The sequence below is a fragment of the Hippocampus guttulatus genome, chromosome 21 (assembly GCF_054856545.1).
Source record: "Hippocampus guttulatus isolate MCC_2025c chromosome 21, RoL_Hgut_1.0, whole genome shotgun sequence".
Classification (NCBI taxonomy): Eukaryota; Metazoa; Chordata; class Actinopteri; order Syngnathiformes; family Syngnathidae; genus Hippocampus; species Hippocampus guttulatus.
This window is the reverse complement of record NC_141281.1, coordinates 4564155-4589057: the sequence shown is the minus strand read 5'-3', so window position 1 is coordinate 4589057 and position 24903 is coordinate 4564155. Positions and strand designations below refer to the sequence as shown.

Genomic DNA, 24903 nt, shown 5'->3' with positions numbered 1-24903 from the left:
GCGTGCTTGAATTGAAAGGGACATTTGGTCATATTATTTCTTATTTACTTTTCTGATCTAAAATGACGTTCGTGAATATTTATAAATAGTGCAAAACAAACCAGACTATTATGGTACAGTACTTGATACATATTGTATGTGTATGTGGTGAACCTTTCCTCCCGTATGTGTTGGATAAGCGATGACGTCAAAGTCAATGGGCCAATACTGTATCAACACATCTGTAATCGAAAGTTTTTTCTTTTTCTTTTTTACATTGCTCGGATAAAATTCTGGTTCTGACACTTCCTTAATAAAGCCAATGATTTATTTGCGAACTGCAGCGGTTGAAGTGGAAAATGAGAAGAACAAAAACCGAGACTCACAAACAGACTCCTGAACTTCTTGTTCTCGGCAATGTGGAAGCAGCCTTCTTTTGTCAGGATTTTTATGTGCTTCACGTCGTTGTTGTACCTGTGGGCCATTGAATAAGTTATGAATGTAATTTCCCTCCCTGATCACCGCCATCGATCGGTGGCCGGCCCCCGGCCCCTCGGTGAAACCATAATGGAATGCAGAGGGTCCCGAAGGTGGTTGACGTGCGAATGATGGGTGATCTGAGGCACCGTGCGCCTCTAACTGCTCCCCCCACCCACTTGTTTATCATTCATAGTCCTACTCTACTCGAGATTATTCACCTTTGTGGTCTTTGTAATTTATTTAAAGCAACAAGGGGGGAGTAATTGTTTTCTGATCACAGGCGCCCCCTTGCAGTCGGGAGGCGTAATTTACTTTGAAGCCACTTTGGAAAAAGCACGAGAACAGCCTCAATGTGCATGAGTTGAAGCTGTTTCAAGCCAAATCTTCTGTTAATGCTGCACGGCTCCAGTCTTTTAGCCTTACTGTATTTCTATGATGATGATTTCAATGGGACAGAGCCAAACAAATGGCAAAAAAAAATGCTGCATTTGTTCTTCTTTGTCACCTGTGAAACTCCCCCAACAGGTTTGATGAACATCATCTCAGTAGATTATTTCTGAACTCAAAGGCAGTCAGAGCAAAAATGAAAATAAGCGTGATTTAAAGAGTGATGTTTGTGCTTGTGTGAAGATAATGCACACTCTTTATTTATTTTATTTTTTAGGTGAACAGAAAAGCTCTTACACAAGTATGATTTTCATCATGTTGACCTACTTTTGGAATTTCAAAATAGCTTCATCCAGAGCCTTGCTACAAAGAGAAACAAACGTGAACCGCGAGTGTCAGCAATGTCTTCAAAAGCGAAAGGGACCCTCTTGTCTTTAAAACAATGTGAAAGTAAAAGCCGACTCAGCATGACAACACAGTTGGGACTTACTTAATGCTGATGGCGTACTCTGTGTACTCTCTGCTGCGATGGCGGACCAAGTAGGTGCTGTTGACCCGGTTGATGAGCTCTGCCTCCGCCTGCAGTCTCTCCATCGGTCCCGCAAACCTGAAAAGCATAAAATACACAACTCATCTCATTTATAACCAAACACCCCATTTTTGTGGCCGCAAAGGCATTACCAGTAAATAGTCTTCAAATAGATGCGAGTGAAAAGAATCGACGACACTCTCGTACTCTCATTTTTGTGTGCGGCTACTGTCCATTTTGAAGTGTCAAATCCCCATTATGGGGACTGTGGAAGCCTTACGCTATTGACGTTGATCAGTGACAAGTGCGTCTCGGCAATTTGGAAGCTCTATCAAGCGCTGTAAACATCCGTCTGTTTGCCGTGTTTAGTTCTATCCAATAAAGCAGTGATTTAGGAAAGGCCTCTACCTTCCTATTGACAATCTAATTAGGCAGTAAAAGCTCATTTGTAAACTTACCATTGTTGGGAGGAGTAATCAATGGGCTTTGGGACCTGAAGCAAACAAAAGCAGGCAAAAATGGACATTGCCGTTTTTTAGTCTCGTGAACTATCACACCATCGCCCGACATCGGCTCAACCAAATACAGTACATTCAATTGGTTTGGCGCCAAATCCAATGTGCGGACATTTTAGCCCGGGTGCCTTTATGTCCTCAATAAAGATGCCGCTCAGACTTGCTGCTATCTTTTACAACAGAATGCTCTGCGATCTTGGCGTATCGCATGTCTCAGAGAGGCGTCAAACTTCTGAAGAGGTTGGTCTCATTTGAGTTTATTACCGCGAGCGATAAGAGACGAGGTCACAAAAACAGTCAACTGATAATTCAGTGGAGTCAGACTCTTATTTTATGTCAGGTCCGGCGCATCGAAAAACTGGCATGCGCATGGAGCAGATGAACCGAAAGAAGAGACAGTGGTATGTCGAAGAACAAGAAGGGAAGGCTGCTTAGTGCTTACACACGGGCATGGCTTCACAGCGTCACTGGGAAAGAAGCCAACTTCTTTTGTTGACAGGATTTTGCCCTGAAAGCACAGAGAAGATAATTGCGTTATGTACTGTACGTCCGGGTGACTCTGTCGCAATAATTCAAGAACAATTAGCGCAGGACACCGAGCGGTGCATATACACAGCCCTTGTTATTTTATTGTCGAAAGAATAGCTGGCAGCAAGCGAAGCCCTTATTTTCCCCTCGAGGAGCACTCTAATGTCTTGATTTATAAACACCGGGGAGTCCCTATTGAGGTGATAGAGGGCTTGCTGGTGACCATAGTGCAGTTACCGACTTCGGTTCAGGCAATGAAGCTTAATTGTCTCTCCTGGTGTTGTGCAAAAGTACAGAGGGGGTTCTAATATTTTGGTGACCTCGTTGAGCCTCCATCCTAACATTTACAGCGCCCATGAACAGCCCGTGGAGGTCATCGCCCGTCACGTCTGGTCTGAGTCATTGTGACCAGTGTGACAATCCTCGCAAAGAATGTAATCATGATTATAGCCGGGACATTGAGTGAGTAAACAGAAGGCAACCACTGAGTGAAAGAAATTACAGCGATCGATTCTATTTATCACACAGAAGCCACGACAAAAGTGATTACGGTGGCCCGGCCGCAAAAGTGATGGATATTGAATGTTTGCCGACTGGGCAGATTGGGCCGGTTCCGCTCAAGCTTTTGCAAAAGATGAATTTCATTATTTATCTGTCTTGGGGATTATTTTGTTGCTTTCTGGTTGCAAACTTGACGAATCATTTATTTGCTGTGCATGTTAATACAATTTAAACGTGCTGAGGGATTAATCATAGCTCAGTGACGGTGGGTATTATACTGTGTTTCCTCTTTTTTTTTTTTCAATATACAAGCTGTGTCAGACAAATTCCAGGAATTTTGTCACAAAGTAAATAAATAATGAAGCTAAATCTATCAAATAAACATTTAAGGAATTTGAGTAATTTATTATTATTTTTTTTTTTTTGCAATATATCTTTGGTTCGACATTCCTGGAACTACTCTGACACATACAATAGTTGATCAAAATGATTTGTTTTGTGAGCTTCTACGGGCTAGGAGTTTCAATCTACAATTGACACCGTCGTGACACAATCAAGAAAATATTGATTGGAATTCAAGCAACTTCCTCTCGACACCCGCATTGTAAGACGACAAGAATGAATCTCGTTTCAGGCTTTCATCGCTGACCAAACGTCTGGCCAATCGCTGTCCCATCTGAGCACACAGTTCCAACAAGCGCATTTTTATAAACGATCAAGACAACCGAGTCTGTTTTCTAACGTCATCTTAATTCATTTTAAAATGTGATGGGAAAAGCTCTCTGTATAACTAACTGGCTTGTCTGCGGCTGAAAACATTTCTACAACTTGACCGGTAGCGATACGTCACTCTGACCCGGCGAAATGATGCCATAAAGTGTCTGTTATAGGTGATGACTTGAATGCGCGGGATGATGTGTCAACTCTGACCTGCCACCAGGAGCTGTGAAGGTCGGCGCAGATTAACTCGATAATGTCACCCGTCTGGATGCTGAGCGCCGGCCCCGAAGTCGGGCTCGGCACGCCAAAATAGTTCCTGATCACCATCATCTTGGGCAGCCCTGCAACCAGGACCGCGTGAGTCCCCACACAAGTCATTAAAAAAAAAAAAAAAAAAAACAATCGCATGATCGTTTGCCCCTCTACTTTTTAAACGCCTTCTTGGATGCGTTCCTTCCGGAGCGACTGCTTTGATTCATCAGTATGTGCGTCAATGTGCCTCTGACCTTAGTTGTAAACGGGCATGCTTGTCATTCTCAGGCTTTGCTCCACTTAACTATTCATGGCTCTTTTTAGGGGATAATCAAAGGGAGTATCGGTTGCATGTGTACACACATACAAATACAGCCCTTGTCAGCCAGGTCCTGCCCATACAAATCATCTGGGCCCATTACAACACGCAGGTATAGCTACAACTAGGCTCCTGCCAGTAATCAAACACTTGAAGGCGAGGTAAGATTGGAAGAATTCATCACGCACATTTTGAGGAACTCCTGAGGAAACGTTAATGTGATTCATATACACGGCCTTCATTGAAAGTACTTGGTAATGGACTTTGTGATTGTGCATTATGGCCGACATCCGTCGTGTTTGTTTTTCTCGGTGCTAGGTGGCCACGGCTTTGCAGAGAAATACACGAAAGAGAAAGATGAAAAGGGGGACGGCTCAAGGCAAATATTGTCCATTTTAACACGGCTTATCTATCCGCGCCGCTCGTGTTCAAGTGCTCTGGCGGCGAGGCCGGCAGCCTGACGTGCGCTAGCCTGCCTGAAAAGCACCTCTGAAGACATGCGGTCGTGGAGAATTGCGTCTCGGGGGCACGAATTGCATTCCGATCTGCACAAGGACGAGCCGTGTGTTTAGAGCGCCTTTTTGAAAACAGACAAAGGGCGCGGTGTCAAAGTGTTATGAAACGCCGAAGGCTGGAGCAATCAAACGCCTATTGATTTCAGAGCGTCTTCAGTCAGAAATGATTTTCTGCAGCATAATGGATAGCGAGGAGGGAAAATGATTGTCTCAGAGAGGTTCACGGGAGATGGTGAGCACATGCGCGTTCAAGCAGCAACGCGATGATCACGTTGATTGCTTTTGTTTACGGCGCAATTTTCTGCAGGCTTGATTGTGGATTTATTTAGGTTCAGTTGTTGACACCGCGTGGTTTTCCTTTGCATCTGCTTCGGTGACAACATCACCTTCGACCGAGCAAGGTGATGTTGCAAAGAAAAGAAATGATGAGGATTGTCGGAAAACGAATTGCAAATCTGGACGAGCCGTACAGGCACGTGCAGCATTCTGCCTTGCCCACGTTGTGCTATAAAACTAAACGCCCAAGTAGAGCCGGACACTGATTTGAAATAACTATTCTACCGGTAATCGTACTCCGATATCCACAGTCTGTGGTTGCATTTTATAGAAGGCTTTTATATTCACAAATGTGTTCCTAAGCGTACGGGGCCATCATCTGATGGACAACATCAATGTGTATGCGTTTCTGGGTCAGATGTCATGAGAGGGTAGAGGCACTTGCACATCGCATGAAATAAGAAGGTGTCACGGATACTTGCTGAATTTGGACTTCTCACCTGGGTCTCGGTCTTTCATCTGAAATTTTTAAAAAAAACAACAACAACAAAGAGAAAAAAAGGTTACAGGGTGACATTGAAATGCACATTTACGATCAAATCAAATTTTGCATTGACATACAGTGCAGCACCTTGAATGTGATGTGCAAGGAAATATTCAGTTGATACCAGCTTGTCATATTTTACCATCAGTAAAGACGTTCCAACAAGTGCGTCTGTATTTGAACTGTTGTTTATTCTCGAGATTTTTGGAAGTAATGTATGTATCGTAACTATTGTAACATCACACAAGCAGGCCATATCTGTCCTTTTGGTAATTCTGTCAACCAATGAACAGGCCGCGGTGTTTAGCTGCATGTTTTAGACACTGGACCACTTCACTTGGCACCGCCGATGAAAAAGTGCCAAAAATCGATGGTGAAAAGACCAGTTCATCTTTTCCAACTTTTGGCAAGTCCCAAAATGTACTACTTGGCAGAAACTGGCCATATAGATGTATAACTGTAGCGACAGTTCTCAAAGTCACCTCAAGAAAAGCTTTCATGATTCCGCTGGTCAGAATCGCTTCCGGTCGCAATGTAATCCCCATAAAGACCATGAACAGTCAAGGCTATGGCTACACCTTTTGAAGTACATTGTAGGAAAATCCTCATGTAATGTGCTGCACAGGGGGGGAGGGGGGGTGCTTAAGAGCAATGCACACATCAGCAATGCAGCGCCCAGCAGCAAAGAGAGCTTTTAAAAGACGCCAAATTCAACTCGGGCTAAATCCGCACAGGTAGACCGTACCGAGTGCAAAGTCAAATGGAGTCTCCTTGGCAAACAGCCGCAGGAGAGAAAAGCTCCGTCGGTGCGGCGCAACTCGGGAGAAGAGAAGGAGAGCAGACGCGCGGCGCTGACATCAGCCCAAACGCAAGCGGCAGCTCACCTGAGTTCTGACGCAGCCGGGATCTGAAAGAGGTTTGAGAACAGGCATAGTGAGTGACGGGTTAGCAGGTGCATGCAAACACTTGCACGCCTTTGCCGGTACAAGACAACACTCCCTCATTAGTGGTGAAGGCGGACGCCTCGTGTTTGACCGCGCTTCACTTTGTTTTGCTTTGCCGCCGCTACCTGACAGCTCAGGTAGAGGAGGTAACGAGATTGGGGGTTGGAGAGGAGGAGAGCTTGGCAGATCTCGAGCTGTCGGTTTGTGTATGTGTGAGTGTGTTTTGTTGTTGGGTTACGTTTTTTTTTTTGCTCCGCCAGTTTCTGTTATTGGTTCCCTGAGGGACCGGCTACACCTCTTTGAGACAAACACACACGCCCATGTACACACACGTAAACGCTCCCCTATCTGTACTAATACAGAAGAAGTACACATCCACACCCGAATGCACAATGCTGCACTTAAACACAAAAACACAGGCGGGCCAGTTGCAGAAGGCCTCGAGTGAACGTTGACCTGCGGTATAAACACACGGCGCTGATAACGGAGACAAACGCAGGTAAACAAAGATTAACCGCGCCACACATGGGCGCTCATAAGCAAAACAGAGCCAAGTTGAAATCTTTTGTTTGTGCGGTGCAGAGTGTTCGGCAGGAAGAAATTTGAACTTATCTTACAAACAGAACGAGGAAACACGTTTCCATTCCTGTAAATGCATATTGAATGTACTTCCAAACTTCTTGAGTGAACTTGAGACAGGGACTTTTCCCTCTTACATAGGTATCAGTTCTTGGTGCCACAGCACCGTGCGGAGTAATGAGTGAGGGAATTCAAACCGACAACACAGCCGTCACAGTTCCGCGCTCTCCCATGGCGGGTGTTGCCCAAATCTACTCAGGTGCGCATCGCGCCGAGGTGGGCCCGGAGGTGGCGTTATTGCCTCTGCGACCTGATGGCACCGCGACAGATGCTCGGGCCGACTCGAGCTGGCGGCTCGCCGTGGGGAACGTTGCGACACACACTTGCTGAACACGATGTGCTTGTGGTTAGAGTGCAATGTGCACGAATGCTTCGGTGTTTGAAAAAGAAAAGAAAAAAAAATAATAAACCTTACGCATCGCTTTGGCGTGGAATGCAGCCATGCCCTTCTAGGACCTAAATAGTTTCACAAAGATTGGACTTAAGGTTTAGCTATCTCCCATTCACACACGTACATAAACAAAGGACTTAGCTTGTTTCTGAAGGCCTTGTTTTTTGTTTTTTTTTTGGTGTACAGCTTAAGTTTTCCCTCCATTTCTTTCAAGAATGGCCATGGCATCTGCACAGGGAGCTGAGTGGCAGACACAATAAAAATAAAAAGGAGTTTTTTTTTTCCCTTGACTCCTCTGTAAAAGTATGATTGACCTTTGGGGAGCCTTACAAGTGCACACGCAGTGACATTGTCTTTAGTGTTCTGTGTCAAAACCTCCCAGGGAAGCAGAAGAGCATTTGAATGAGTATTAGAAGCACTTATTGAATGTGTGGCTGACCTTGGCTGTCGAAATTAAGGGCATGTTTAAAGCTGCAAACCCACGAATTCCCCCAGTTGCACCCAAAATAACCTTTTTCGAGCAACGGCATTGCAACAACAAACGCACAACATGTGGCGCTCGTATCTGTTTTGATGCAGCCTTTGTCTGTATTTGTGATGTTTACACAAATGATATCACGTGTGAAAAACCGACGAGTAAAGTGTAGCGTATGTGTGTGCGTGCACGTGGGGGAAAGGTAGATCACCTGTTTTTCCGCAGCAGCCCAGCCGGCCCAGGCATTCTTTATGGGCGCCGAGACCGCACTTGGAACATTGGTAACCCTGGTTAAATATGCCCCTGCAGACAGGTGACAACAGGTCACTTTATGAACATTTTTTTAGTGCATGCACAAAAACGCAAAGATTGTCATGTATGTTCTACAAGAAAACTTGGAAAAAGTAGTTTGAAGGAGAAAGGGTTGACCGCTGTGGATATTTTCCGATGATTTTTTTTTTGTGTGTGTGTGACGTCATTCTCAGAGTGAGTGCATGGGTAACTAGTGGCCCCTTACCTCAGTAGCATGTGGCAAGAATTGCAGGAGGTGATTCTTTCAAAAGTGTGCATATGGAACTCATGGAAATTGTCGGTTGCATTCTCTGGATGGATGTTGGATCTAAATAAAAGAGGATAAATATTCAAACTCATGAAACTTTTGCTTTGTGCGTTTAGAGGTCACCTTGAACAAATTCTAGGATGTGTTGGCATACAAGTAACGCCAGAATTAATTGTCCGCAGCTTGTCATTAATCGTTGCACTGTTTATACCAGAATAAGCTACTTGACAGTACACACTGTATTACTTGAGTAAAGTAAGTATAACTCAGATACACAGCGCGAAGCTGGCCGCCAGTCAATCACAAGCATACCTGTCAACCTTTCGGAGCGTCAACCTGTATAAACTACCAAAAAAAATCCTTATAAAGAGCAAAAAATCCTTATAACATACCAAAGCATTTTATATGTCAAAATAACGGCAGAAAAAAACCCACGAAATTTTCAATGATATTTATTGTAGATCTCCATAATTTAATGTCTAATCATCATTCTACTTAGTGGCATTAAGTTACCGGAAATGAAAGCATTCGAGTAGACTAGCACCATTCTGGGCAAAAGCAAACGGAACTACCTGTTAGGGGGAAAAAAAATAAAAAAACGGAAATTTTCAGAATCCGTATGATTTGTGCGATACGGCCATATACGTAAGATTCACCACAAAATCCGTATGAACTATGGCTAAACCGTATGAGTTGACAGGTATGCACAAGGCACATATGGAAACGGACAACTCTTCTCCCATCCATTTATGTGTTCATCCGTTCGATGATACGGATGCAGATTTTGATTGTTTGTGAGTGTGCATGCATGCGTGCGCTTTCCTTTATTTCTTATTGGGACTCGTATCCCAATATCGTGTCTGTCATCAAAGAGAGGCTGTACGTGCAGAACGGGACAAGCAGCTTTACTTTTGATTGTATGACACACACACACCCATATACAGTACTCACATGGCCATGCCAAACTGCTCCAGCCACTTCTTCTTCAGCTCTTTGGTCTTGAAGAAGAACTCAAAGCCGTTCTGGCCCTGATTATGAGTGAGGTAGAATCCGTAGGACCACTGCAATGGTCGATTGAAACAAACGTGTGAGAGCAAAGAGGACAACAAAGGCGACTCCATCTCGCGCGAGTGTTGGTGAAAGACAAAGTGCTAATAAGGAAAGGGAGACGGGAGACAGATGGACGAAAAGAGACGCGAGATGCCTTTGAACGGAAACTGCGCCTCGGGGTGGGCGAGAACAAAAAGGGTCAAGGTTTGGAGGGTTGCACAAAAAGACTAAGAGCGTGAAGAGGAGAACCCAAGTGTGAGTTAGCTTTGCCGTATCACTGCTGGACATCAGCTCAGACCCAAGACGGGTATGACGACTGACTGTCAGCTGCTGTCGCACAATTCCAAGACTAAAATTGATTCCTAGCCGTTGTCACCCTATCCTTCACTTTTTTCCTCATGATTGGCACTAATCGGATGCTTGTGAGATGCACTCTTCATACCGTCGTGCATCTCATCTTTACCAATGAGAGTAAAAGAAGTAAGGCGCTACAAAAGTCTTCTGGGTGGACACACAGGCTTAGGCTTAGGAAAGATACACTGAAGCCTGCGGTGTTCCGGATAAGCAGCTGGGGCTCTTTCAGTTGTTTTGTCTTATCGCTTATCGCTTCTTTCAGTCTGTGTCCATTTATTGTTGTCGCACGTCGTGTTTCCCCAGTTTTGTCATTTGGTGCTTGTTTGAATTCCACTTTGAATCTTGACTTTTTTTTTGTGTGTGTGTTGGGGATTATGTTCATAGAATATTCAGATTTTTCCACTTTAGTCTTGTTTGTCTTTTTTTCTGTAATAAATACTTTTGAAAAGTCACAAATAATCACGAAACCGCAGTCAATAGAGCCACGGTGAAATGTTGTCTACCAAAGCCGCACCTGACGCGTTCGTAAACATGATGACAATTTGATTTAAGTTGATAAACCAACTTTTGTTTAGCTGCCAACTTTGCAACATCACAAATGAACAAGAAGCAAACCGATCCAACTCTGAAAGGTCAACAACACAGTAATTTGTTCAAGCAACACCGCTTGTAATAGCACAGGCACACCTATTGTTTATCAAAATGTCAACTGTCGTTGGCCCTTTGCAGGCTTGCGGAGAATAACGCCACCGGCACGCGTTTCTTTTTTTTCCAGAGTGTAAAATGTGTCTACTGTATATTTTCGTGCACCAACCTTTCGGTTTTCCTTGTCTGACGTGGGGTTGTTTGTGATCTTAAAGAGGTGCAGGTCTATCACGTCTTTCATTTCGTAGTTGTCTCCCCTTCGCTTACAAATGATGACGGCAGCATCGAACAAGAAAATATGCCTGAGGTTTAAAAAAAGAAAGGAAAAAAACAATTTAGAATGATTTTCGCGGCATCATGAAATATAGTGCGAGATGTACAAGTTTCAAAAACTTCATTGAGGTCACGCCGTTCAGTTTTGGAACAGATGATTCAATGTGTTTATTATTGCGGTTGTATTTGCAGTGGTGTGGAAACGTTGTGAATCGTAATGATCGTTTTGGTCATAATATGGCTGTGTGTGCAAAGTACTACAAGACACGTGAATGAGTATCAACACTTGGAGGAACTTGAAGAAGTACAGTCCTTTCCCCTGTCAATCAATCGCCCGGTGCACGGCTACCACAGGCACACATCTCACCTGTCCTGTTTGGCTCGTTTGTCCACTGAGGCCACCCGTACTTCCCCGTCACCTTTGGGTCTTCCGTAGTTACTCAGAGGCTGATTCTTGAGAGGGACAAAGCACAATAAGGATGAACTGAACGAAAAGGAGACAAATATATATTTCTAATTTGGAGTAAGTAGCCCTGCTTACAAGATTTTCAATGGATTTCTGATACTGATCTATTTCTCGCAGTGTCTCATTGTCTCTCTTGACCTCATTGACATACTGGGCCAAGTCCTGCACACAACAAAATCCGGAGACACATGCAGTTTTTTGAAATTCATAGCTTGACAGGCTCTGCAAATTTGTTCGAGGACAAAAAAAATAAATAATCGATATACCTTCATGGCATCTAATGCTTTCCGCAAATTGCTCTTGTCTGTGGCATCGTGAGTGTGTTTCACCAGCTCCTGTTGGAGGGGAAACAGGTTAGACGAAACAAAATTTCCAAAGCGGCCAATGGGAACACACTCCTTGCTTTTCGTATCAGAAAAACGATTTGCCTAATTATCCACCGGATGAACAAACCCAATAATGTTCCGCAATACTGCGTATGGAAAGGTGAATGTGGAAAATCCCAAATACGTCTTTTACCCTATCTATGAGCAATCATATTGTGCAGCACAGCTACATCGCATACAAGAAGTTACAGCGTCGGATCCGAAATGGAAAATGTTAGTGCAAAAGGAACATATCTGATTGTGTGTGCGTGTATCTGACGGAGAGCCCGTGTATCTGAAATTGGTTGCCGCAGCATAAACAAGACATCTAGACCGCAGCAGTGGAGGATAAGGAAGGATGCCATGCATATCCTTCTTCCAGGCCAATAAAAAAAACCGTCCTCCGTGCACACACACATACACACGCACACACAGACATACAATGAATCCCAGAGGGAGATATGTGTACATATACGTTTGCTCTGGACTGCTCAAATCCTCAATGTCAGTCATGCTCAACCAGGGCATTATTATCACTGGCAAGATGGCAGACTTGTGTTTATCAAGCCTTGCTTCCACCTGCACACTTCTACAGAGATACAGGGCACGGAGTGGACAAACAGATAGTCGAGGCCGGACGTGATTGGACTCAGTCAGGGAGGGAAAAGCCAGAGAAGAGAATATGAAAGACAGAAAGACTCAGACAACGGACTCTGGCTCACACTGTAAGAAAAAAAAGGTGCATATTATGTTTGGTGTCGATGTGTGATGCCACTGGTACTGATTGATAAATAATATACTCAGTAAAATAACAATCCAAATACTTCTGTAACCTAGTGCCCATTCAACCCCTGGAAGGCTGGTCCTTCATCGATAAATCAAGGCCCAGAAAGGCACAGTTGAACTGGGGTGGTAGAACCACAGTGCCCTGATCTTCACCCCATTAAAAAGCGATGAATGCACAACAATTGTTGTCCATTGAGTGCATTTTGTCTCTTGTCCTTTCTCCAAAGCGCAAAAAAAAAACCAACAACAAAGATGATGAAACGTAGACAACAGTGCCTCTAGTGGACATGAGTCAGAGTGATTTCTCCAATGGAAGCATGTCAAAACATGTATTCTAGTTTGATCAGAAAAATAACTCATCAATCAATTGTTTGACCTTTATCGACATAGCCGATAAGTGTCTGAGCTCTGTGAAACATAAAAAAAGGGATTTAAACAAATTTGGAAATATGTTATGATGTTTGCAATGAAACAAACAAAACCAAATTAACTTGTCTGAGCTCACTGATGTTTGTCTATTCATAGCACCCACGGTGTGATTTTGCTTTTCGGAGCCACGATAATTCAGGTTAAGTCAGAGCACTGCACCTGCAAAAGAAGGTGGTACTTCAAGACCCGCTGCATGGGAACCACCAGCAGATCCCTCAGAGTGAATTTGCCATAGTTTGCTCTTTTAGAACACTCCTGTGAAAATGATAATACAAAATACAATTTATTTTTCAAAAATAAATAAAAAAGACAGAATATTTTCAGTGAGTACTGTACTCCTGTACACGCTATTTATCTTTAAATCGTGCAAGTCTTTAGGCATACACTTGGCGGCACTGTTTAGCCGTTTAACTTGAGAGGCCGGGAGACAGACAGTTTTGCTGGAATAGATCACTGAATGAAGTGACTGAAAAGCAGAAATCGTTTTACCTCAAGCTTCATGCGGACGTCCTCTCTGTCTTTACATATACTGTCTAGCGTGGCAATGGCTGTCTCCACATCGCTGCAGTATTTCCCATAGATTAGCAATCTAAAAAAGATTAAACACGAGCCTCAAAATGTAAAGCGGGCACTCTATGATTACATGAGTCTACTTTCAGTGGATTGCGATTTGAAAAGTGCGGATGGTACCTTTCTTTGAATGCAATAAATATCTGGTGTAGGTTTTGGGCACTTCTGTGTTGGACTGAGTCTTGAATTTCCTGCAGTAAACTTTTGTGAACTTTAACCAGGTCCTGAAAGACACACACAAAATAACCACTCTTTTAAATTCAGGCTGCATAAGGTACATTTAAACATTTATTCTCATTAGATAATGATAACATACTACTATTAATACAGTCATTTCCTATCGTACATTTGCACAGCCGAGTGTGATTTTTCATGAACTAAGTAAGTCAAGTATAGCGGGTGAAAAAAAAAAACTTCTGTGAAGTAAGCAAGGGGACTCAAAATGATGACTTACCGGTATATTCACAAACACTTTTTCCATCTCAGCCGTGGATAAAAACACAGTGAGAGGTGTCATAAAGTTCTGTGGTAGAAAGAAGGGGAAAGCATGAAAATAAATCTGCTCCCTCGAGAATAAGAGCGGGCAAGTCATTTTGCGAGAGGTCATTATAATACGCCGCCAACTTGCAAAGTCGCCGCTGTCAGCGAAAACAAGCAACACTGTCTGGGTCATGACAATAATCTTATTTTCGGAGTTTGCAATTTAATGATTTCCTCTCGGAAAAAGGTTCCACCTCCTCGTCACCTCTCCGCCTCAAAGCAGCGGGCAAGCGCGTGCTAAATTACACCATCTACTTCATATTGAAAGTCATCTACTAGCGCGCTCCACTGGGAAATCAAGAAGGGTCTTTTCCACACTTTGAACGTAAACAGGAGCGAGAAGACAAGTAGTGCTGAATGGCTAGGAAGAGGCGCGGCCTCCCACCATCTTGCAGGGGAGCACTTCAGCATTTTTCTCATGGAAAAGCACCCCCTTGGCTCATTACTTGCTATTGATTTAGAAGATGTGAGCATCTCATCTGATTTTAGGCGAGACACACAGTGCAAAGAGATTTAATGCCCCCCGCTTGCCCCCCCCCCAAAAAAAATCCCTGCATAGATTAGATAGCCAATGCTCAATTTAGTTTGGTTGGTTTAACAATTATAATTAGGATTGCGATTGGAGTTTTCCATAGCCTTGACTCCTACTTTTTTATTTTCTTTCCACACTACCCCAATGAGATGACATTGAAAACAGCAGGACACTATTCGTTAAAAATGCTCAAGGATGATATTTGATGAAAGATAGAAAGTTAAATTGAAAATATTTTAAAACCACTTTTAACTTGGGTACATTTTTTGAAGAAAAAAAAATCACAGAAAAGTTTATGTACCTTTTCTATTGAGTCCAGGGTGTCAGAAAATTTCTCTTCTGTCTGCTTGATTTCTGTTAAACAGCAACTTCTGATGTCAATCTCTGCCTGTTTCTGGAACACCTAGATAATTACACACCCCCACACACCGAAAGCACAGACATATTGTAAACATAGCTGAGAAGCTTCCGAAATAAACGGGACCCGGATTGCGCAATGCTACAACCAAAGGATATCACATATCAGATAATTATGAAAAGCTTTTAAAAATGGATACCTTTCCAACTCAAGTAAAATCAACCCAGGAAAAGTATAGGGTGCTGTACGAGACATAAAAACTTACAAAAATCGTAAATATAAAATATGTCAGCATAAATTCCAATCACTTTAAAGTATGGTATTGTAATTTAGTGTTTTCTTGGATTTGATGCGCGTGCTTTATGCCATCTAACTACTCGTTTAAGGACAACTGTTGCTGGTTTATTGGGTGGTCAAGACAGAGTGTTCCAAGTACATTGATAGTCTTTCTACATGCGGTAGCTGATGACTCAGTATCATGTGATATGAGGTGATGTGAAGTCATGACTCGCACGAGTGAGGAGAGAAAAAAGACTGACCGGGGGGGCGAGAGCTTCCGTTTTCATCAGATCCTCATAGATTTCACCGCCCTCTTCATCATCATACACGCAGTCATACAGATCCTCCTCATCTTCCACCCGGTTTTCACTGCAGCGCACATGACAAAACACATGTACTTATATCACTTGGCCGAGTGGTTTTGTGTGCACACCTCAGAAAGGAGAAACAATTGAAGAGAATGAAAATTAGGTGAACAAAAAAAAAAAAAAAACTCCCCTGTTAGTGTATGTGCATCATCAGTCAACCATTGAATCCAAACTTGCAGAGAGGCAAGAGCAGAACTGTGCTCACTTTAATGATGGCCGCCACATCCACCTCCCACATGTCCACTGCTGGCCCTCGTCAGATGCCTATTACATCCCAACTGTCAACACTCATTCGTGGGCTCCCTTTAGCGCCCGGGGCTGTCAGCAGTAACATAGACCAGAGCTTTGTGGCGGTGGGAGCCCTCCCAAAAGCGCTTGCACTCTTCGACGTGGTCTCCCGCCGCTGATTTAAGTTACAGCAGTTACTGTAAATTACCCCTTTAATTTGTTTTCAATATCAACCCCACGTGAGTTTAACATCTTTTTTTTAAGGGATTCTTTGACAAAAGTATACAAATGTATACAGAGTAAATACAATGGTGAGAAAATGGTGTTGACTGATAAAATATATGTATGTGGAAAGAACTAAACACGCATTGCAAGCAGCTGCTCCAGTTCCCCAAAATGTTAATCTTAAGTACCTTCAAAATGCATATTAGTCAGCGCTCTCCAAATCGCTTTCTTTGCTGCATTGCACTGAGAAAGAGGGCTTTGGAAGGAATTGTGCCAGGAGCCTTGTTTGCTATGTAGGTGGGTGATTTTGGATAATACCGACTTTGGTCTTTGTTCACTTTCCAAAATGAATGAAAAGCAGTATGTGTTCTTTCGATAAAATTACAAAAACCTTACGAGAGGGGACCACACAAGCCTCACATTTCTGCTAACCTATTTCTCGATTAGCCTTCCACGGTCAAACAGGTCTTGAGGCACTCAATTGACATGCAAACGCTTGCCGTTCTAAAAAATGCACGGATTCAAGAGTGAGCGGGCATATTAGAGTCGAACACAGACTGAATGAGCAGACGGTCAGACCACAAGCTTTCCATGCCTTGTGCTGTGAAAAAAAGCAAAAAGCAGGGTGAGGTGGCACTGACAGCCTTGGAGGAGATGGCTGCCTTCCAGTCAACACCCAGGCAACAAATGTTCCTCAAACATACAACAGCATGGTGTCGTAGGAGGGAGACGAAATTCCCCCAAGGTGAAAACCTAGATCATTTCACCATGCTGTTCTAAGCAATTCATAAAAATGCACTGTTTGGTCCCAAACGCCTCATCAAAATCGATCCAAAAAAAATCATCAGTAGAAAAAAAAAACATGATTATTAACAGGTGTGTGTAGGATACATACTCTATTAGGTCCTCAAGGTGGTTATAGATATCCTCATCTTCAAGACTTTCTTCGGTTGGAAAAGACCTTTTTGGGGGGGAAGAAGTATCCACTTCTCAGTCACTATTGTAATACTCTATAATATCTATAAATAATTTCTAAAAACATGTCACAAACATTGTCATGTCTTGTAAACTGAAACATACCTGCTTACAGTTTGTTGTGCAATCGTTGTGTGAGAAAGCTTCGAAAGTGTGTCCATAACCTGCATGCAAATGAAGATATAATATGATATCTTTAGAGCATTAAAATACAATAATCATGGTTAATGCATATCAACATAACATGTCAATCACGAGATGCAAAGCAACAACGCCCCCTATAGGCTGTGAGTGGCATACGAATGCCATGTCAAACCACATGTCTTTTTCCATTGTACCGGTCCTTTGATTGTGCCACTAGTGCTTTGCTGTTTTCGATCACCCGTGCAGAAACAACTCTGACGTTACAAAAACTAATTAGCAGTTGGACTGATTTTGACTTTTGATGATAATCACAATCTGTGCAGGAATAACAATTGTGCTAAAACAAGCTGTGGACTAATATTTTTCCAAGAAAAAAAAACAATGGACAATGGTTAAAAATAATATTAATACAAATATGTTGACAATCCAAATAATATTAGGTACAATATTGTGCTTTATAAGAATGTGTGGGTAGCGATTTTCCCATTTGACACTAGAGGGGGGGCTTTTCAAACTCTTCCAAACAAGAGTGTCCATAGAATAACATCCTGTGCTTTCCAAAAGACTTCAACAAACAGCGCATCATACATTCTATCTATTTTTGAAAAAAATCATTGGAGGCGGACCAATAGGAGATTGCCAATGTAATAGGAGAAGATGACTCAATGAACACGTCATTGAGGACAGATGATTTTTATGAATCATCACCCATATCTTCTGGTGTTTTTGTTGTTGTTGTTGTTTTCAATGGTGTATGTATCAAAAGAGCCACTAACAGTCTTTTATGGGTCATTAATCTACTGACACGACACACACAGACGTGGCGAGTAGATACATTTGCCCTCGGGTGCTCTGACAGATCAGTACTGATCACACAACTGGCTTTCCCCAGTTCCCGACCAGCAACCAATAGCACACAAAGGAAAGACAGACACATGGCTGTTGTTTCACTGATCATTATTAGCCACCAAATGATGCACAACGGGTACCTAAAGTGAATAAGTTGGGAGACAATCAGGGAGGATGTCAATAGAGCCTTTTGTCCATGATTGCAGTTGTAGTATCAGTACTGAACTGCACTGTATTGTGATTCTAATATTTTGGTGACCTCATTTGACAGTATGTTTGAGGCAAGTCAAAACTGATTTAACAAAAAGAACTCATCAAGAATGTCAATATGTGGTTGTATTGGTCTGTTTGGTGCAATTTATTTTACAGATGATGAATGAAAATAATCCCCTATAGTAATCGTACATGACATAAAGTGTTTCAAGATCATCCAAGCAGTAAGATTTGTTTTCATTCTTGAATGATGATCAGTGAAACAATGTTTCAATAATAACAATCTTGGAGACAAAGCTAATACAAACGCATACCATATATGTGATATATGGGCATCATTTTCCTCACTGCAGTTATTCACCCTCACAGGTAATTAGCTTAGTTTTGTATCGCATCCAACAGCGAACACGGGCCAGTTGGCTGGCGCAAGAAAATCCAATGTGTGCCGAACAGAACACTGGAGGCGCTCCAGTGGGATGAGTCGCATAGCACCGTGCCCTTCAGCTTCTCTGACTACGTTAGTCACACATATTTGCAACACACAAGTGACCATCTGCGCTTGGCCAAATACACTTTCTCAAGACTCGCATGAATAAGGCTGGACAGCTCCCGATATGAAACACATGTCAACCAGAACAGTCACAACGGCAAATTAAGGGTTTCACGTCCAGTTGGCAGTGAATTTGAATTGAGGCGCAAAAATAGCGGGTGCAAATAGTGGAGCAAAAATAAATATAATTGCTGCTTTTTGTGCATGGCACGAGGATGCCTAAGACTTAACAATATAGTGTCACGGGCAGTCTTTCAAACTACATATAAATCATCAGCACAATCAGCCCAAATCATGAACCTTAATTGGGTGCTTAATGGCTGCGAAAGAAATCATGAGGAGCTGTGAGATACAGTAAGTGGGGGTCCATCAGTTCACTGGCCACTAAAGCAGGAACAGTGTCTCTGTCATAGTCAATCATTGCAAACATTGTTTTAAATTATTATTATTATAGATTGGTGTCGGTGTGTCAGCACACTACTATTCCGTTTTTAACCAAAAACTGTGGGGAATGTGGAAAAAGTCACTTTTGGGCTCCATTTTGTACACGTTAGGAAACGTGAGCACGTTCTTTGGGGTTGTCCTGGGTATAAAATTTGCAGCACTGTAACAGAAAATGTTTGCGGTCGCTTGGAGAGAAAGTGCTGCAAATGACTTCTTTGCAAATGCCAATTTGTTGAATGATTTAGAGGATTTTCAAAGAGGTCAGTAGTTTCTTTTGTTAAAATAAAGTAATTATGTTGTGCACTCGTGCGTACATACGCGTGTGCATGATCACACAGTACTCTACTATACAGTATTTGCCTCAATTTGGGTCGTGAAAAATCTTGCATTCAAAAGCAGCCGGACTGGCTCTCATTGGTTTCCTAAAGAAGCTGTCTTGTATCATCTCATAATTCAACACCAGGGTAATTAAATCTGCTGTGATGAAAGAAAGGTGGGAACGTAAGTGACTGTGTGTCTATGAAGACATCGTTGTGATTTAACGTCACTGTCTGTTGGGATAATGATTTGGGGGAAAAAAAACAAAAAGGTGTGAAAGCCCCGTCACACAGTGTCAGCATGAGTGCACTTCGCCGCAGCTTTCAGTTCTCATTCTAATGTCTAAAGACCGCACTGGTGTCGATCTTTCAATGTAATTTACCGGATTATATTTGGAACTGTGTTTTTAGCACTGAGCCACAAAAAAATATATATATATATTTTGGAAGATGCGTCATTAAGACGGCATTAAATTTCTGTAATCTGCATGTGAAAAAAAACAAAACACTGGGACTGGGCTTTTGAAACCCACTGCGGTTTCACTGACGCCGTAATGACTGACATAAATTGAAACATGTTGCGTGTTTCCTTGCCCAGAAAAACCCTCTCTGTGTTGAATTTGAGGGCTGTGTCTGACCAAAGTCAAGTGCAAGGCGGCAAAAAGTCACAACAATTCCATTTCAATTTAGAAAATGGAAACATAAGATAAGATAAGATAAGATATCCTTTATTAGTCCCACACTGGGGAAATTTACAGCCTCCAGCAGCAAGAATGTAGGCAGAAAGAAGAAGAAAAAACAAACAAACACCGTCCAATTAAGTGCAATATAACATAACAACATAAGAAAATCTGGATGTTGAGACAGCCAATGAAATATTGAACACTGATTATGTGTCCAAAATTTAAACCTTTTAATACAAGCATTATCATGTAAAATTTGGCTTAGGTTGATTCATTTGGCGTAGACCTCAACAATTCTAATTCTAATTATTTTGTGTGCATTGAGAAGTGTTTCTGTTATTTTGACCTCCTCGTGTAGCTCAGTAAGTTAACTTGAAGATTACAGTGGAATCGCTTGTCAATGTGATGAAGTGCAACGTTGCACAATGGCAACGACAACACGGTGCCTGCAGGGTCACCAGTGCGCCTAATTAAGTGACCTGTCAGTATACTGAAGCTGTTCACGCAGGGAAAAAAAAATGCATCCGGTTTTGTTTGTTCGTTCGCCGCTCGTCAGTCTGACAGATGCAGCGGTGTTCAAGATGCGGTCCACGCAGTGAGTGGCCAATAAAAATCGGATAAGCTCAGAGATGGAGGCGAGCTCATGTTTGGCAATCAAAGCCGCGGCTCATGAACACCCGTAATACATAATTAGCAAGCTATAAAGATGTAGAGCTGGTTGCGATGCGGCACGCGTCTCTCCTCGGTCCTTGTTGCCCCTGGACTTTCCTTGACAAAGATACCTCACAGCTTGTCCACACTAAACGTTTACGGGGATGTCAAACTCCTTTTTGTCGCGGCCCACTTCGGTGGGCCATTATGACAGCGTAGCCACAAAAATGAATCACGGCAAAGATTCGTCTTGATCCATAGGACAAAACACACACTCGCCGGATAATAGCGCATGATGATGTTCCACAAAATGACTCGATGCGTCCGTCGCGGTAAGTCGATCTCGTTTTGTCACTCTATGTTAATGACTCAACAACTGGCCCAGCTGCAAACAAGTCTCATGCTCAGAAATGAATTTTCCAGATGAGAACACTGGAACCGGTCCATCCCAGTGGAAGTTGAAGACACTCCAAGTCCTCGTCTAACTTCAGTCGCACACTTTCACAGCTCAGTCATGTGATCTCCTGCAAGTCCAATAAACAACCGCAGCATTAAGGCCGAATATGAGACCATGACTTGCTCTGCCGCCCGCTAGCTTCGTCTCAGCAGAGGGAGATCAAATTTGACAATTTCTACCGGGGCGAATGGCATCGATGCTGATGGACTCAAGCCCCCTTACGATTCGTGTACGCATGCGGTGGTGCATGTTTTCAAACGTCGCACACGACGGCAGTTTATTCAACAAGTCTCCGGCAATCAGATCTGGAAAATTGTTCTTGCTTTGCCACAACGTTCATGCGCTCATAAAAAAACAAACATATCGCATTCGCGGAACACACCCACACTGAGTGGGATATGCTGTTATTTTTACACAGCTTGAGGCCGTGATGCACGAACTCGTCTGATCTGACAAATTTTCACCTTGCTGACAGCTGGAGGGAGGGAAGGCACAACCGTCGACATAAACAAGCAGTCCTTGCTCACACGTTGCACAAATAAACGCATGGGATGGGCCTACTCTCAAGTCTCCAAAGGGTTAATTAGAGAGCACGCAACGATTGTATTTTGTGCTTTTCATTATTTATGCCAAACGCAACGTTCAGGAAACTCACCGCGCACACCACGATTGCGCCATGTGACGATAGAGGCGAGGACGCCATGAAGGCGGTTAATGGGCTGGATTTGTACGAGAAACTCTTCTTTTCTCATAATGTCATTAGCATGAAAGCGTGGAGCTTATATCGCACAAGTTCTGCTTTAAATTAAATTCCTTGATGGTAATCGAGATATGTTTTCTTTGGCTAGGCATGTTTTCCAAAGTGTATGTGATTAAAATTAATTTATATTCTGAAAATAAAACGTAATATGGCAGCCATGCTAAAGATATTATCATACCAGCAGTTTCCAAATGGGTCTGTGGTACACAGTCGTCTTTTTTTTTTCTTCTTCACACGAAGTGACACTTTCTTTATCTTGAAATGTGGCTGATCATGAAATAGTAGAAAGCTAAAAGACATCTGCCCAAGGCATTGTTCAATCCAAAGCGTTTTCAAAGTTTTCGACAGCTACTACGGTGGCACTCGTTGCAGTCTCGTTTGGAACAAATTGAATCACTGCAAGTTTAAGTGTGTTTCTTTTGTTTTGTCAGTAAGGCCACGAGTCTGGCAATAAAGACATATCATCCAAAAAGAAAAATGAGTGCCACATTTGGACAAATGGGGTAGAAGCTGTGTTAGTTTTCTCGAACAAGGCAGGTTTCGACAAAGTACAACAATTGAACTGTTCTTTCTTTTCAGTACTACTGTCATCTAATCGGGAACCAATTTGCACTTAAAGTCACAATGTGAACAAAATCTACAAAGTCAGCAGGCCTTGATTGTTTCGTAACATTGCAGACCTCTCCCCTGACTCCCCTTCGGTCGCTGACTCAAACCTCCCTTCACATGGGCTGTCGACCAGATATATTTTAAAACAAGGCTTTGCGCTTTTCACAAGAATAACATGTGGAGAAAACCGCTGAAGTTTTCTTTTGATTTTTTTTTTAATCTTAACTAGCTGTGCCTTTCCAAATGTTGGAACAAATAAAACTCGTAGAGGAATGTTGATTCCGCTACCAAAAAAAAAAAAATGTGTTGATGAATTTGCAGGACCAGAACGTAGTTTCATGTAGAGGCAGCTTGATCTGTTTGAACTGATGCGCAAAAGCTACAGAAAATACTGTAGCACGCATACCAAGCCAGTAGGTGATAATGTAACATTGCTGAAAAGAAAGGGGGGAAAAAACGGTTTAATCTCACAGATGCACGTGGATGGACAAAGTGCATAAAATGACCAAAAAAAAAGATTGTCTGACAAAACAGCACATAGTATAGAATAGCATAGTTTTGTATCACACAAGAAAACCCCAGTTTCGTGACCCTGTTATGCAACAAACGGTTGGCGATTTCAAGGCGGCCGCAAATAGCCATCTTGTCATATCTATAAGGGATAATTGCGTTTGCATCAGTAAGAACACCCTCAGGATGGCCCTGCATTACAATCATGAAGAATTATAAATAAGCGGGGAATATGCACGAGAGCTCACGACGCAAATTCCCCACTTTTAGTCATGCAGCTGTGCACAATTGTAAATGACTAGAATAATTTGAGTCCGAGTAAAATGAAACCATGCATCCATTACAAATGCACCAAATGGTACATTTGGAGCTTTTACAGAGACAGAAATGCTGTGACTTGGGAAGATTTTAACCCAACGACATCAAAGCTATATTATAATAATAATAATAATAATACATTTTATTTATAAGCGCCTTTCAAGACACCCAAGGACACTTTACAATAACAAAAAACACAAAACAATACGGGTTGAGCAGCGGCAGCCAAAACGCGCCAGCGTTCACTCAACCCGGAAGTCAGAAATTACGATGCGGTATTAAGAATCACGCATTACTGACAATATGAACAAATTAAAAAAAAAAATTCTCACAATAATCTTACAAGTGAAAGACAAGTGCGCAACACCTTTCTCTTCCTCTGTACATTGGTACGACTTGGAAAATTGCAAGACAATATGCCAAGAAACCAAAAACAATGAATATACACACCACAAACTTGTTGGCATTATGACATCATTCTTTGATGACATTATAGCAGTGACAAGTACTAAATAATAACATTTTTAAAAAGCATGCTGCTCGAATTGATTCCAACACAAATTAATATGTGCAGGCACGCCTGTTTAAAAAAAATGAAAAATAGCGCATGGCTCATTATGTAAATTTGAGGAGTAAAATATTTTGAAATATTGTTAGATGCCACAGTATGGAACGAGGTGGTATATTTTCTTCACATCATAGTGGAGAAGGTTGATGTGATTCCTTTTTACTTTGACAGTGCATCCACCTACTCCACCTCCACATCTGGGAAGCAAGACAGAGGGAGGAGAAGAAGAAAAAAACAAGCTTCATGGTAAGTGTTGAGCATCTGGAAAATGAATAAATGGAATACAATGCACAGCTCCTGAAATCTTTATGTTCCAGAAAAACATTTCTGACATAGCTTGAAATATCATAACCACCCCTGTGAAACCCTCTTCATTGTGAGTGGAGTGATGGCAGATGCCGCCTCCAGCACTTCATCGAGGATTCAAAGGAATGTCTGCAAAATGCTGAAAGAACAGAGATTCCACTTCAGTTGAAGATAGAACCCGTCATCCTTTCATGCTTTACATTGAGTCAGAAAGTGCTCTGGGAAAAGCGCCTTCTTCCATGGGCCCGCTTTCATCTTCCAAATTTAAAGAGGGAACACGCAGGGCACCTCTGACAGTCATCAACAGGACCGAAGTCTGAATTCCAACCGATCTGAGGTCGAAAAGAATGGCCCAAAAGGAACATCGTAAACTAAGGTATGGAATGACGAGATGATTATTGTATCTGCCCAGCTGTCACACACAATACCAGATATATCATAATCCCACCAATAATTTCACCTCAACCTGTATTTTAGTCATTGCGAAACCAGATTTGCCACAATCAGATACAGTTAAGTCAGCAATGT

At 42.4% G+C, this 24903-nt stretch overlaps 1 protein-coding gene across 3 annotated transcripts in view; it reads right to left on the bottom strand.

Moving 5' to 3' along the window:
• Positions 1–24903, bottom strand: part of LOC147186814 (guanine nucleotide exchange factor VAV3-like) — a 46399-nt gene that overhangs the window by 8387 nt on the left and 13109 nt on the right. For all 3 annotated transcript variants that reach the window (XR_015098974.1, XM_086101703.1, XM_086101704.1), the window contains exons 3-24: positions 17102–17160; positions 16917–16982; positions 15461–15569; positions 14865–14966; positions 13946–14014; positions 13612–13715; positions 13411–13510; positions 13081–13176; positions 11608–11676; positions 11417–11503; positions 11243–11328; positions 10772–10904; positions 9505–9614; positions 8512–8613; positions 8206–8297; positions 6430–6452; positions 5502–5520; positions 3850–3980; positions 2333–2398; positions 1834–1868; positions 1337–1453; positions 366–453 (exon numbers count right to left, since the gene is read on the bottom strand). Coding sequence is in view for 2 of the 3 variants with exons in the window: in XM_086101703.1 (XP_085957829.1) it covers positions 366–453; positions 1337–1453; positions 1834–1868; positions 2333–2398; positions 3850–3980; positions 5502–5520; positions 6430–6452; positions 8206–8297; positions 8512–8613; positions 9505–9614; positions 10772–10904; positions 11243–11328; positions 11417–11503; positions 11608–11676; positions 13081–13176; positions 13411–13510; positions 13612–13715; positions 13946–14014; positions 14865–14966; positions 15461–15569; positions 16917–16982; positions 17102–17160 (1863 nt within the window). In the remaining variant the exon portion in view is untranslated. The remainder of the gene's footprint in view (positions 1–365; positions 454–1336; positions 1454–1833; positions 1869–2332; positions 2399–3849; positions 3981–5501; positions 5521–6429; positions 6453–8205; positions 8298–8511; positions 8614–9504; positions 9615–10771; positions 10905–11242; positions 11329–11416; positions 11504–11607; positions 11677–13080; positions 13177–13410; positions 13511–13611; positions 13716–13945; positions 14015–14864; positions 14967–15460; positions 15570–16916; positions 16983–17101; positions 17161–24903) is intronic.